Raw genomic sequence first — 15366 nt, forward strand, 5'->3', positions numbered from 1 at the left:
AGATGGGGGCAAGTTGTGTGCTCTTGGGGGGTCTTCTGGGGGAGGACCAGGAGTGGGAGGACAGAGAGGGGATGGAGTAGACTTTGATGAGCCTGGAGGGGAGTGTGGGGCTGTGAGCTCTGTAGGGTAGAGTCCAGATGACAAGTGGGGACCTCATGGATGCAAGGGTGGGCTGTTGAGTGCTGGAATGGTGGGGGTCTAGGAAGATGTAGAGGTCAGGTTTCTACACACACTGTTTGAATATGAAACGTGCCAGGGAAGTGCCAAATGGGCTACAGGATCTGGAATTTGGGAGGAAGCGCCTGCACTGCAGGCACCACTTGGTGCCATTGTCTTGTGGACACCATGAAATCATGTAGCTGGATGAGGTGGTGAAGTTGAAGGGAGGTGGAGTGGCCCCCAAGGCTGCCCCTCATCTCACACTACAGGCGAGCACAGGGCCGCTTGAAGGGCTCTGACCAGTGGACTTGGATGGAAGTGACAGCGATTCATGGAGCCCAGGCAAGCCAGATGGTGGGGGAGGGTAGGAAGCAGATGGATACAGCACAGGAGGGGCTGCAGGCATTTGTGGCTGGTTTCCATCTGCAGTTTCCTTGTTGCAGTTTCCTGGGGAGACAGTGGGTTAAGGGACACCACACAGGCTCTCAGAGTTTCCCTGAGAGGGGAGCAAGCAACTGGGGATGAGAGGTTCAAACACTGTGTCAAAGACTGAATTGTGTACCCCATATCCACTTGTGGAATCCCTGAGCCCCAGCATGACTATATTTGGATATGGGCTTTTAGGAAGTGATTAAGGTTCAATGAGATGGTGTGGGTGGGGCCCTGATCCCATAGGACTGGTGTCCTTAAGAGAAAAAGTACCATCAGGAGTGAGAGAGGACTGTCTGCACACTTTGAAGACAGCCCCCATTAGAAACCTGCCTTGACTGCACCCTGGTCTTGCATGTCCAGCCTCCCTCCAGGGCTGTGAGAGAATGAATACTGTTGTTTGAGCTGCCCAGCTCATGGTGATTGTTATGCAGCCTGACCTGACTGAGACACTTAGGAAAACAGTATGATGATTTCCAGAAAAATTAAACATGGAATTACCATATAACCCAGCAATTCCACTTCAGGTATATACCTGTGATACTGTGATTTATAATAATATGTATTTGGTTTTGTACTGTTCCTGGTACAGAGCTCCTAAAATCCTTGGAATTTCTTGTAATGAGAACCTTAAAGGTGTCTTTTGTTATATTAATGGAGTGACTTTTGGGGCTGGTTGCCAAGAAAACCAACCAGTGATAAGAGGGTTGAAACTTTCAGTTCCACCTTCCGACCTCAGAGGGGAGAAGGGCTGGAGGTTGAATCTATCACTGACGGCCAGTGATTTAATCATTTGTGCTTGTGTGATGAAGTCACCACTAACACACCAAAAAGAGTGGGGTTTGGAGAGATTCTGGGTGGAGGTGCAGGGACAGGTGCAGGGTCAGAGAGCAGGGAAGCCCCTTTTCCTTTTCCCATGCCTGGCCCTGTGCATCTCTTCCATCTGGCTGTTCCTGAGTTATATTCTTTATAATAAGTCAGTGACCTAGTGAGTAAATGTTTTTCTGCACTCTGTGAGCCGCTCTAGCAAATTTATGGAACGTGAAGATAGGGTTGTGGGAACCTCCAGTCAGAAGCACAGGTCCTTCACCTGTGGGATCTATGTTATCTCTGGCTAGATAGGGTCACAATTGACTTAAATTGTAGGATACCTGGCCTGTGTCACAGAATTGCTTGATGTGTGCACCCCCGCCACCCCCACACTGGGTGATTAGAAGTGTAGTAAGTGAAAAGAGTATGAGAGTAAACTACACACAGGAGTGGGTTTCCTTACACAATGCCAAAAGCAGGCATTGAAGAGATATCCGCACACCGTGTCTATAGCAGCACATTCACAAAAGCCAAGGGGTGGAAGCAACCCAAGTGTCCATCAACGAGTGAGCAAATAAACAAAATGTAAGGGGATGTTATTCAGCCTAAAAAAGGAAGGAAATACCGACACGACATACCGTGGATGAGCCTAGAGGGCATCGTTGGCAGGGAATCAGCAATCACAAAAGGATAACACCGCGTTATTCCTCTCACATGAGTCCCCAGAGGAGTCAGGTTCACAGACACAAAGTGGAGTGGGGGTGTGTGTGCCAGGGGCTGAGGAGAGGATGGGGTTCCAGATTGATGGGTAGGATTTGGGAAGTTGATAAAGTGCTGGATGGTGGGGATGGCTGCACGACAGTGGGGTACGCATAAAGCCCCTGATCTGTGCACTTGACAAGCACTAAGACCACAGTAAGCAAGCAGAAACTCTGCTGTGAATACCCACTGGTAGGCCAGGGCAGGTGCGCCCAAAACCTGGCACAGGAACCAGCCCTGAGAATTGGCCGGGCGAGGGGCAGACCAAACCAGAGGCACCGCCCCTTCCACGCCCTCGCGCAGGTTACTCCCGCCACCAGGGGCCGCTACGGCGCGCGTCCGCGGCACTCACCCATCCTTCCCCCCGCCCCAGGCCGCTCTTTCCCGTCGCCTCACTTGTGCCCAAGATGGCAGCTGCGGCGCTGTTCCGGGGCGCGGCGCTGGGGTGTAGCAGCCCTGCCTGGCGGCTGCGCGCGCTCTCAAAGCACCTCCTGGCCTACAGCTCGGGCGGTCACGGAAGCGACCCCGCTAGCGGCGCGGCCTGGGCCTGCTTCCCGTTGGGCGAGCGCGCCCTAGTACGCGTGCGCGGGCCGGACTCGGCCCCCTTCCTTCTCGGGCTGCTAACCAATGACCTGCCGCTTCCGGGTCCTGAGGCCCGTGCGGCCTGTTCCCCGGCGCGTGCGGGCTACGCCCACTTCCTCAGTGTCCAGGGACGAACGCTGTATGACGTCATTCTCTACGGGTGAGAGCGGACTGTCAGAGAAGGCGACCCAGGGGAGGGGGCACCTATGGGGAAGGTGGGGAATCAGCGGGAGCGGGGCACCAAGGGAGGAGTGGGGTCCTGGAAGGAGGAGGTACCCAGGGGTAGGGCCTTCCGGGGGAGGGCACCCTAGGATGGGGTGGAGCACTTGGGCACGGCTTCCGTAGGCGGGCCGGAGGGGCAGTCAGGTACCCTCCAGCGAAGCGCGTCGGTGGTGGTGGGGACGGGATGGGGGGCAGCTGGTGCGCGCCGCTGCACCTGGCCTTGGTTCCCGTTCATTCTTGCCCTGGTCGGCCTGTCTTCACTGCACGGAGAAGGGAGCAACGACTGCAGGGAGCGGCTTCTGCGTGACCAGCTTGGGCTACGACTTCCTGATTTCTGCGGTTTTCCCCGCACTTCCCTGCCAAATCTCTCTGTGTCCAGTGATATCCGTGTTTGGCGTTGTACACCAGTCTGTGTTGACATTATCATGACTTACATGATGGTCACGGGGCCCGTCTCTAGTGCAATTCTGGGCCGTGTGTCGGAAGTCACGCGGGGTCTGTCCTCGCCCTGGGATCTCCCACGCCTCCTCCCGTGTGGAGGCGTCCACATCTTTCTCCCTGGACTCTCAAAGAGGAAGAGGAGCTCGCTCTTTAGTGGCTTGTTGAGAGGGGAATGCCTCAGGTGACTTGGACTCAACTCCACCTCTCCAAGTGGTATTATCTGATAGCTTGGTTGGAATAAAACTTCAGGTGGAAAGTTTCACTGAGAACTGTGAAGCCATGATCTGCCTCTCTTTGGTATTTCTGTTAAGAAGCCCCGTTCCTTTTTGTTTTGGAGCAATGAAAGCTCGTAGAGGCGCTTCATCTTATGATATTTTGGGTCTTCTTTCCTGTGGTGTTGCCGGAAGCTTGGTGGGTGCTGTGGCAGTGAAACGCTAAGGTATGGCCTTCAGGCAGTCACCGCCTGTTTTCCTATTTTAATGGACGCCGCCTCGCGGCCTTGTTTGGGTACTGCCTGGGGCTGCTGTGTCCTCCCGTCCTAGGGCAGATCGGTGACTAGATACCCGTGGCCCAGGCCCAAATTGTCTACTATCTGGCCCTCTACAGAAAACATTTGCAATCTCTGCTATGTTTCAGAGATGCTAAGGTCAGGAGCAGGTGGGTATAAAGGGGACTAAATAGTAATGGAAAAAATAACAATAAAAATTAAGTTTAAAAAAAAAAGCCAAAAAACCCAAAGAGATGCCATGATCTTTGTCACACATATCTTATTACATTCCTTTAGTTTCTTTCATTTCTTTATCTTAGAGCCTGCATTCTTTGATTATCTTGAGCCCTCTGTCAGTAATTTTTAGTAGCATCTCTTTTGGTCATTGCTGCTTTTAATTTACTGGTGTTGTAATGGTGGTGTTTTGATAGCCGAATTTCCTTGCCATGTCTGCAGTCTGCCTTTACATCTTTTTGCCTTTGTGTTCTTGTTACGAGTTTTTATTCTTATAAGTCGCCCTACAGTGTAAAGTAGTTTCTTAGTTTTTCTCTCTTCGTACTTGCCCTCTGGAAAGTCATTGCCTAGCTGCTGTGCCGGTAGGTCCTGTACTAGTGCATGCACTTGGCATCTCTTTCCAGACATTGCTTGTGCCCTGGTTTGACCTGGAGAAAAATTGGTTTTTCTCTCAGCTAATTCCTGAGAATGGGGTATCGTGCCACTTGCTGTTCAGTGTGTTAAGGAAATTGGGGGCCACTGTGATGTTGCCCCCGACCCTAGTTTCCTTTCTGAGATTCCAACACAAAAGTTCTGTGTGGGGAGGGGTTCCATCAGAGACACTGCAGAGATAGTGGCCTTGCTTCTCCTCAGCAGTGAGGAGAGGGAAGGGGTGAGAACACAACCTGCGCCCTCCCTACCCCTTGGATGGCTGCTCCCAGGCCTGGGTGGTTGCTGGGCGATGTCCACATTCATCTCCCAGTTCTCTTTTGTGGTGTGAGGCATTGGGGGCAGAGTCTACTGTCCTGACCTGCCTGACACTTCTTTTGTGGCCTAACCTTTCTGGTTAGTTCATGGAGTTAATTCACGGGTTCCTTCCCCACATCGTTGCTGTCTGCGGTTTACCTGTGTCTGATTTCTCTGGGGTTTCCTCTCTGGGAAGAGGGCAGCACTGGGTCTGATCGCCACCCTGAAGGCCAGCGTGCCTTCCTGCTTTCTCTGCATTAGCTCCCTGCCTGCTGTTTTCTCTGCATCCTCTCTGTGGAATTTTTCATTTCAGCCCTCATGCTTCTGATTCCCCATCCTTGAGTCATTTCTCAGAGTACTCTGTTCTTGTGTCCTGGATGCAGCACCTTCTCTTGGGTGCAGCTTTTTCCTTGTAAAGTAGACTTATGTCAGCCTTACAAACAAATAGCTAGTTATTTTACCAGCAAATGAACTTATCAGGGAATGTCAGAGGAATTGCAACTGGGAATGTTAAAGATTTTATTTTATTTTGTAGAGAAAGGTAAAGTGAGGGAGAAATAGAGGGTGAGAAACATTAGTCAGTTGCCTTCTGCATGCCCCCAACTGGGGACCTGGCTTGTAACCCAGGCACGTGCCCTGACTGGAAATTGAACCTATGACTTCTTGGCTCACTGGCTGGCACTCAGTCCACTGAGCTACACCAGCCAGGGCAGGAGGGCTTGTTTTGAGCAGAGATTCATTGGAGGAGAGTGGGAGTTCAGGGTTGGTGGCAGGTAGCTTCTCATTTGCAGGGTTGTTGCTGGGCAGAGAGAAAAATCTTTTTTCCTTCTAGAAGTAAGTTTCTTCCTGCTGGAGTTTGCAAGGGTAGTAAGCAAAGTGTGTGAGAGCTCCACCTTCAGGGCTTCCCAACCCGATTTTAACGAGGCTTTTCTTTATTCACTTTCACACTTTTAGAGCAGTTTCCTCAAAATTGAGGGGAAGGTACAGAGATTTCCCATAACATACATCGTAATGGGAAATCCCTACTATCAGCACCCCCCACCAGAGTGGTGCATTAGTTACAACCGATGAACCTCCATGGACACATCATCATCCAGAGTCCATAGTTTACACTGGGTTCACTCTTGGTGGTTTGGACAAACGGATGACACTAGCCACCATTGCAGTATCCTACAGAGTAGCTTCACTGCCCTGAAAATTGTCTGTGCTCTGCCAGTTCATCCCTCCCCTCCCCGCAACCCCTGGCAGCCACTGATCTTTTTACTGCCTCCTTAGTTTTTGCCTTTTCCAGAATGTCAGATGATTGGATTGTGCAGTTGGTGGCCACCTCCAGTTGGTTCCTTCCACTTGTCAGTGCACATTTCAGTTCCTCCATGTCTTTTCATGGCTTGATAGCTGACTTCTTTTAGTGCTGGGTAATATTTTGTCATATGGTTGTAGCACAGTTATTTATCCATTCACCTACTGAGGTTTTGGCAATTATGAATAAAGCTGCTGTAAACATGCATGTGCAGGTTTTTTTATGGACATAGGTTTTCACCTCCTTTGAGTTAATATCAAGGAGTGCAGCTGCTTGTAAGAGTATGTTTAGTTTTGTAAGAAACCGCTAACTGTCTTCCAAAGTGGCTGCACCATTCTGCATTCCCACCAGCTCCTGTTGCCCCTGCATCCTCACCCATATTTGATGATGTCGGTGTTCCTGGTGTAGGCCATTCTCATGTGTGTAGTGGTAGCTTGTTACTTTTGATTTGCATTTCCCAGAGGACATGTGATGTGGAGCATCTTTTCATGGCTCATTTGTGTTCCGTGTACATCTTCTTTGCTGAGGTGTCTGTTAAGGTCTTTGGCCCTTTAAAAATTTTTTTTAAAAGATTTTATTTGTTTATTTTTAGAGAGAGGGGAAGGGGGAGAGGGAGAGAAACATCAATGTGTGGTTGCCTCTCACACGCCCCATACTGGGGACCTGGCCCGCAATCCAGGCATGTGCCCTGACTCCAGTGACCTTTTGGTTTGCTGGCAGGCACTCAGTCCACTGAGCTACACCAACCAGGGCTTGGCCCATTATTTAATCAGGTTGTTTCCTTTCTTCCTTCCTCCCTCCCTCCCTCCCTTTTAAAGATTCTATTACTTATTGTTAGGGAAGGGAAGGGAGAGAGAAAGAGAGGGAGAGAAACATCGATCAGTTGCTTTTTGCACACCCCCAACTGGGGACCTGGCCTGCAACCCAGGTATGTACTCTGACTGGGAATCGAATTGGTGACCTTTAGGTTTGTGGGATGATGTGCAACCAGCTGAGCCACACCAGTCAGGACAGGTTGTTTGTTTCTTATTGTTCGATTTTAACTGGCCTTTGTGTGTTTTGGATGACAGTCCTTTGTCAGAGGAGACTTTTAAAATCTTTTCTCCCATTCTATGGCCTGCCTCCTGGTGGAGGTCTTCCTTATGTGCTGGCTTTTGAGGAGGTGCTCCTGTTCCGGCCCTGCTGCTCTGCCTTTGGTGTGACGCCCTCCTGTCTGTGTGTGTGGCAGCCTCTGGGGGCTGTTTTGCCTGGGCTGCTGTTGGGGTTCAGATGGCCCTCTACTCCCATTTCCAGTCATGCTGTCTCTACTGCTATGCAAGATTTAAAAAATAAAAATATACCTGCACAAGGTTAAAAAAAGGCTTATCATGGAAAGTGACTGACTGCTGCCTCCCTTCTTGCCCACATGGATCTACCCTCTCCAGAGGCAGCTCCTTTTAAAAAAACTTTTTGACATAATTATAGATTCACAGAAGGTGCAAAAAAAATGTACAGGGAGGTCCCATGCCCTGAACCCAGTTCCCCAAATGGCAACATCTTGCCTGCTGTGTCCAGGGAGATGGGCCACCCATGGAGAGATCAGTTTCCTCAGGTTTCATGTGCTCGAGCACGTACGAGTGCAGGTCTCTGCAATTTGACCACAAATGTGTACCCATGTGACCTCAAGACAGAGTTCCAACAGCAGCCCAGGCTTCCTTCTGTCCTCTGTAGGCCCCCTTTCCCTTGCTATCCCCTTAGCTCCTCAGCCCCTCAGCCCCTTGACTGTTCTTCCTCCATCTCTGGTTGTGGCATTTCAGGAATGTGCAAGTGGTCACTGCCCATGGCGCCCTTCAACTCCACGCAGCTGGTGTCAGTGGTCTGTAACCTTCCAGTGGTGTCCCTGCTGCTTTTGATTTGTGTTTGCATTGTGAGGAATGACACTGAACTTTTCCTGTGCTTATTTGCATCAGCCCCTCTGAACTCCTCTGTTTCTTCTGGCTGCTCTTGTTCTTGACATTCCGTGAGGATATTTAGAAGGTGAGGGGCCAGTCTGACTTGCTGTAGCAGCTGCCCTTCCCCACCCTCCCCACACTGCTATTCCATCCTTAGTGGGCCCACGGCCACTGGTTATGGGCGAGTGTGTGGACACAACATGGCATGTGTGTGGGGCGAGTCCACTGAGACCTGTCACACCAGTTGATGAGCTTTGGGGGAGGGTGTGAATACCAGCTGATGGCCTTTCTTTTTTGTCCCTGCTCCCAGCAGGTCTTATTCACTTCCCTGTATCAGCTGTCACCACTGTGGGACCTTGTTCAATACACATATGTAACCCAGACCCCAGCTGTATTGGGCATCTCTATGTAACCCCCCACCCCTACCCGGGTCTAACGCAGCACTAGCCTCACCTCTCTGCTTATCTATCTGAAGGAGCCTGCACTACATCACTGCACCTGGTCAGCACACCAGACTGTGGGGGACAATTGTATGCATGTGGGCTGCCTGGAGTGGGGGTTGGGGCAGTTCTGGGGCTTGACTTGGGCAGGTGGGTAAGTGGGCATGGCCTCACTACTCCAGAGCACGCCCCACTCCAGAAATTTGCGTGTGATCTCAGCCTTAGGACCCTGGCTTCTCGAGGCTTTTGAGGCTGGAGGAGGCAGCTCCTGTCCTCCGGGTGGGTTTTTCGGCACCTTTCTGCCTTACCTTGAGCACCAGACACCACTGGGGTCTCTAGGCTCATGGCCTGGGTGGGAAGGGCGCGGAGGGGTACTGTGGAGGCTGTGGGGACCCCAGTGTGCCCCACAGTGTGCAGTAGAATGGGAGAATTGGGGGAGCTGTGACCTGGCTCTGCATGCCCAGCCCTCACTGTGACGTCCAGCAGACCCCCGCTCCACCACATGCTACTATCCCTTCCTATAGGCTCCAGGAGCAGGCTGACCAAGTACCTGCTTTCCTCTTGGAGTGTGACAGTTCAGTGCTGGGCAAGCTCCAGGAGCACCTGGTGCTGCACAAGATTCGGCGGAAGGTTGCGGTGGAGCCACACCCTGAGTTGCGTGTTTGGGCAGTGCTGCCCTGTACCCCCGAGGTGGAGGCCAGTGGGGCTGTGCTGCTGCCCGAGCCCCAGGGTGCCACCATCCTCACCCGTGATCCCCGCACTGCCTGCATGGGCTGGCGGCTCCTTGCCCAGGATGAAGGCCCTGCCCTGCTGCCCAGGGCCCGTCTGGGGGACATCTGGGATTATCACCAGCACCGGTATCAGCAAGGTATGGGAGTGCAGGATTGGGGGTTCCCAGCAGGGACCAGTTAGGGATGGCAGGGGTGAAGTGGGAAGTGGAGGAGCCAGTGGAGAGTGTGGCTGTGGTTAGGCGAGGAATCCTCTTCTCCAGCAACTAGGATTGAGGGCCAGACAGCCGCCCACCAGGGCATAGGGAAGGGGGGTTACAGGCAGAGGATGAGGTGCTACAGAAGTGGGGTGGGGGGTGCCTGGTCTTTCTCGGCTGATCCCTGGCTCCAGAGGGCACCTCAGCCCTTATCGAGTCTCTCCCTTTCCACCCCTACAGGTGTTCCAGAGGGGGTCCATGACCTGCCCCCAGGAGTGGCCCTGCCTTTGGAGTCCAACCTGGCCTTCATGAATGGCATCAGCTTCACCAAAGGCTGCTACATTGGCCAGGAGCTGACAGCCCGCACACACCACATGGGCGTCGTCCGCAAACGCCTCTTCCCAGTGCAGCTTGTGGGCCCTCTCTCCTCGGGCGATATCGCCCCAGGTACCATGGTGCTCACTGAGTCTGGACAGGTCGCCGGCAAGTACAGGGCAGGCCAAGGGGATGTGGGGCTGGCCCTGCTGCACTTGGACAAGGTCAAGGGCCCTCTCCACATCAGAACTGCAGGGGGTGGCCAGGTGGCCCTGACCGCCTCTGTGCCGGCCTGGTGGCCCACAGCCACTAAGTAGCCCAGATGTCCCTGTGCTCCCACAGAGTGCCTCTGTCCCTTTGCACCCCTGCAAGTGGGCCCAGGAAGAGCTCACCCCCTGGGAAGGTCTCTGAGCATAAGTGGGGCTCCTGGGCTGCAGGTGTGACAGCTGTGCTTTTGTGCCAGGACTTTCCAGCCCACCACACTCCCCACAGAGGCCTTGGCCTCTGCTGGTGACTCTGAGCTGGGGGCGGCAGGAGTGAGCCCTGCAGCTGCCTTTGCTGAGCCAAGCCCCATCTTCCAGCAGGTCCCAGACAAGGTTCCAAACCATGTCTGTCTGGAGACCACTTGTCTGTCAGCCAAGGACAGGAGTGAGGACTTGCCTTGCGGGCCTTCCCCTGTCATCCACACTGCTCAGTCTGCCCCGGGGTGGGCCTGGCACTGAGGCATTGCAGCCTCAGGATGGCAAGGGGCAAATGGCTCTGGGAATTGTCTCCCATGCGGGCTTAGGGCTTGTCTCAGGGCAGGAATCGTGTGGCAGGTGCCGTGGTGGTGTCTGCGGATGGTGGCACATGCTGTCCACAAGCCCTGCAAAAAGTTCTCCAAGTGTACCTCTCCACTAAGTGGCTTGGGCAGGCCCTCGTCCTTCCAGAGCCTGCGTGCAAACAGGAGCTTCCGCTCGGTGGATTGCTGCTGATTTCTGATGTGGCCATGCCATTGTGGTAAGAGGATCCTTGTTTTCCCGTTTAAGCCACTGAAGTCCATCCTCCCACTGCAGTGTGAACATAGGTACGGGTGACTGACTGATGCTCCAGAGTGAAAATTAAAGCTTGACCCATGAGAGGCTCGTGTGGATTTCTGGTTTCATTTTGGTGGAAGGCACTGGGACTTGGTTTTGGACCAAGTAGTTGTGGTGAGAAGGTCTCCTTTGAACAGCCAAGCACACCAGATAAAATATTTTGGTTGGCTGGGCTGACAAGAAGGTCAGAGGATGGAGCTCTGTGGGCTCTGAGTTATGGTCTGAGGCCCTGGGTGAGGAGACAGCCAGGCCTGCCCTGGGAGGAGGGCCAAGTGGGGAAGGAGGCAGCTTAGTGCCCACAGATCCGAAGGATCCTGCTGAGAACTTGCAGCCAAGTGTAGTTTTGGAGTTGCCCCAAGAGGAAATGGGGGGGAGGGCAGTGCCAGAGTGGAAGGGGCCCTGCAGTGGCATTGGGGAAGGTGAGGGAGATGGGGGTGAGGGAGCTGAAGGAGGGCCCAGCCAGCCCTCCAGGGCAAGGCTCCCCCTCAGGCAGTGCTATGCCCCAATATTGAAAGCAGGTGGTTAGGCTGGGCTGGACCACCCTGGCACACACCTCCTAGTGTGAAGGAAATCAGGGCATGTCAACTTCTGGGCAGGAAGGGCATGGTCCCTACAACTTGTGAAGTAAGGACTTGGGACCCCTGTGCTGATGGCCAGAGCAGTCACCTGTCCTGGCTGTGCTGCTGGCACCCTTGTAGCATCTGTTTCTTTCAGTGAAAATTTAGCCACTGGCTGGTCTTTGCATGGATGCTGAGGCGTTGGCTCAGGAGTCTTCTTCCCTCATGTCTCGGTGACTGGAGCCTGGAGGCCAGCCTTGTAGGCCAGGCCTCCCCTCATGGGTGGATGTGCTCCCACAGCTGGAATCTGTGCTGTGCGCTGAAGATATCCAGGCTTCGCACTGGGGCAGCAGTGTTGGCCCATCAGAACCATTGGCAGGAGCCTGAGCTGTGAGGACAAGGAGATGAGGCTGGCCATGGATTCTTTAAAGCACAGGGGATTCTTGTAACTGTCTTCAGTGTTCTCCAGGTAACGGGGGCCTTTCAGTATTTGATTCAGACCCAAGTATGTGCTCTGTGTTCTTCCTTAGTGGTTTGTACAAGGAGGCTGCCACACAGACCGACCATACCAGCTTTCGCAGAAACTTGGCAGAAGGCTCAGCCTCCCTCCAGTGATTCTGGGCGAGCCATCCAGGGCCAGTTGGGTCAAGCCTCCAACTTCATGACCCTTGGTCTGTGAGAACTGGTATAGGTGCCTGGAAGGCTCTTTTCTTGTTTTGACATCTACTTTATTTTGTTTTATAAAATGGCTAAAGTTCTGAAAAATAGGTGGTCATAGTAAAAAAAAAAGAAAAGAAAAAAAGTAGCCCTGTGGATGGTATTGTTTCTAGGAACCTGGAGGTGTGGCTGTGAACCTTCCTGTGGAAACCCTCATCCAACTCAGGCCTTGGATAGAGAAGGTGCTAAGGAACCAATAACCTTCATTGCTGGTGAACGGAAGAACTCAGAAGCACGCATTTAACCTCCAAAGAAACAAGTTCAGAAAAGCAAATCTACAAAGTTTCAGTTGTGTAAATGACCAGACATATAGCATGAAAAAAATATATTTAATATATTTAAAGACATAAAACAAGGAACTTAATATTAGTAAGAAGCAAGGGACTGAAAAAGAGACTTTATAGAAATAAAATATTTTTAAAAGTCCATGGATATATTTTTTGAAGAATTGTAAACTGTTGGCTCTGAAAAAATGACCCTACAGTGAAGAGATGGTCCAAGAATGGCAGAGGAAGATAGAGAGGTGGCAGTGTGGATGAGGTGAAGAGATGGGCAGAGAGAGAAGGCCTATAATGTAGTGTGATCTAAGGTGGCAGGTGCCACAGAGAGGAGAGGATGTGGGGGTGGGACATTGTTCATCGAAGTGGTGTCTGAGCTTTCCAGAATTGGTGGAAGTCATTCTTAGACTTGGGAAGCCCAGTAGGTCTCCAGCAGTACGAATAAAAAGCTCTCCCTACTCATGTCTTACTAAAAGTGCAGAGTCCCAAAGGCAGGGATGATTTTAAATGTAGGTAGGAAGAAAAATCTGTGAACAAACTTGGTTTATCAAAAGAAGGAAAATGAGTATCTTCCATGTACTGAGAGAAAAATAACTACCAGCCCAGCAAAACTGCCATAAAAAAACAATGAAATCACAATTTGCAACAACATGGATGTACCTAGAGTGTATTATGCTCAATGAAGTAAGGCAGAGAAAGACAAATACCATATGATTTCACTTATATGTGGAATCTAAACAAAATAGGTGTACAAACAGAACAGAAACAGACTCAATTGATACAGAGGACAGACATGACTGGGGATGGGCATTGGGGGCTGGGTGAAAAAGATTAAGAAATACAAATTGGCAGTTACAATATAGTCATGGGGATGTTAAGTGCAGCACAGGGAATATAGTCAATAATATTGCAATAATTATGTATGGTGCCAGATGGGGACTGGATATATCGGGGAGCACTTAAAAAGTACATGATTGTCTAACTGCTATACTTGATACCTGAAACTAATAGGAAACAATATTGAATGTAAATGTAATTGTAGAATAAAATTTAAAAATATGTACAGTACTATAAAAAAAGAATGAGGCAAAGTAAGACATTTTTATCTGTGCTATTGTGGTTTGCACAGATGCATATTTCCCCTTTGCCCTTTTTCCTGGCACAGAGCTCCTAAAAGCCTTGGAATTTTCTGTGACAAGAGCCATAAAAAGGCATCTTGTTATTCCTAACAAGCCCTTGCCAGGCACCCCTGAGCTGATGTGAAGGAGGTGATTTTGGAAAGCCAGGAAAACCAACTATGTAATTACAGGGTTAAAGTTCCAGCCCCGCCACCCTCCCCAGGGGTGGATAGGTTGGTGGACACCTGGAGATGCAGGAAGGATGGTGGGCTCAGAGAGCAGGGAAGGAGGTCCTTGCCCTTCCCCACACCTGGTCCTGTGCATCTCTCCTGAGGCTGTTCCTGAGTTACACTCTTTTGTAATAAACTGGTGACTTAGTAAATAAAATGTTTCTGAGTTCTGTAAACCTCTCTAGTAAATTATTGAATCTGAGGAGGGGGTCATGGGAACCTCTGAATTTGTAGCCAAGTTGGACAGAACATTGGTAGCCTGGGCAACTCATTGGGACTGGTGTTGACGTGGGGGCAGTTTGTGGGCTGAATCTTCGACTCTGTGGGGTCTGACACCAACTCAGGAACTGTGCCAGAATTGAATTGTTGGACATTGTCAGAGAATTGAATTGGTTGATGTAGGAAAAGACACCACATATTTGGTGTCAGAAAAAAACTCACAGATACCTGTCTCATTGTTATTTGGCAAATCAAGTCAACAAAAGTCAGTAAAGATAAGATGATAACAGAACCAACAAATTTGATCTAAAGTAGCTATCAATTGTTGCATTCAGTGATTGGAAAGCACATTCTTATCAAAAACACATGGATACAGCACAGGGAATATAATAAAACTGATGGCTGTGGTGTTGGGGGGATACTGGACTTATCAGGGGGATCACTTCATTAGTTATGTAAATATCTAATCACTGGGTGGTATACCTGAAACTAATATTGGAAAAAGTATTATTTAAACACATGCAATATGTATTAAAATTAAAGCTTCCATAAATTTAAAAGAATTGGTTTCATAGAGACCATATCATTTGACCACAATGACAAAAACCTACCTAAAAATCCTTCATGTACCTGAGCACAGGCTCAGAAGTCAGGTGGATTGAGGACTGAATCCAGGCTGCCCAAATGGCTACCTGTGTTACGACCTTAGAGAGTTTCTTTTTTTTTTAACTGAAGGAATTGGTTAATTAAATGAGTTTTGGGTGTGCAGTTGTATAATACATTGTCTGTATATTGTATTGTGTGTTCACCACTTATAGTCTAGTTTCCTTCCATCACCATTTAGTCCCCCTTTACCCTAGAAGACTTTCTTAACCCCCTGAGGCCTCAATTTCCTCCTCTGTAAAATCGATGTATTAATACCTAAATAACAAAGTTGTTGGGAGCCCTGACCAGTGTGACTCAGTGGGTTGGGCGTCATCCCAAAAAGTGAAAGGTCACTGGTTCCATTCTCTGTCAGGGCACGTGGCTGGGTTGCAGGTTTGGTCTGGTCTGGGCACATAAGAGAGATGATGGATCAGTGTTTCTCTCCTTTTCTTTCTTCCTCTCTTCTCCCCTCTCTAAAAATAAATAAAATACTTAAAAAATCGTTGAGTCTTCTGTGTACTTAGATGTATAAAATCCTTAGCATAGTGCATAATAAATATACATAGTCAACATATAACAAATACACAATAGTCATTAATATTGTTAATAATTATTAAGTATAATGACCAACAATTATTAATTATATGAGGTCTGTCCAGAAGGTATCCAGCCATGTAATATAAAAATTAGAGACATTTATTGAAGAAGATACAAGAAACATTGTACATAGGACAATGACACCTCAGTCCCTTTCAAAGCAGGTACC

At 50.1% G+C, this 15366-nt stretch overlaps 1 protein-coding gene across 12 annotated transcripts; it reads left to right on the forward strand.

Moving 5' to 3' along the window:
- The first annotated feature begins 2499 nt into the window (after positions 1-2499).
- Positions 2500-15103, forward strand: LOC112305156 (iron-sulfur cluster assembly factor IBA57). Of its 12 annotated transcripts, none has more exons than XR_006655496.2 (6): positions 2500-2899; positions 9045-9388; positions 9686-9892; positions 10579-10759; positions 11924-12078; positions 12224-12354. XR_006655496.2 is itself a non-coding variant. In XM_045195716.3 (5 exons), exons 1-5 carry the CDS (start codon positions 2565-2567, stop codon positions 12006-12008), a joined length of 1152 nt encoding a protein of 383 aa, XP_045051651.2. In that variant the 5' UTR covers positions 2500-2564; the 3' UTR covers positions 12009-15103. The 12 variants fall into 12 exon arrangements, 10 of the variants coding, with proteins under 10 accessions (XP_045051651.2, XP_045051653.1, XP_045051652.2 ...); XR_006655495.2 differs by lacking the exon at positions 11924-12078 and adding an exon at positions 11694-11862 and having other exon boundaries at positions 2501-2899; positions 12224-12359; XM_045195716.3 differs by having other exon boundaries at positions 11924-15103.
- The last annotated feature ends 263 nt before the right edge of the window (positions 15104-15366 follow it).

Source organism: Desmodus rotundus, chromosome 9 (assembly GCF_022682495.2).
Source record: "Desmodus rotundus isolate HL8 chromosome 9, HLdesRot8A.1, whole genome shotgun sequence".
Classification (NCBI taxonomy): domain Eukaryota; kingdom Metazoa; phylum Chordata; class Mammalia; order Chiroptera; family Phyllostomidae; genus Desmodus; species Desmodus rotundus.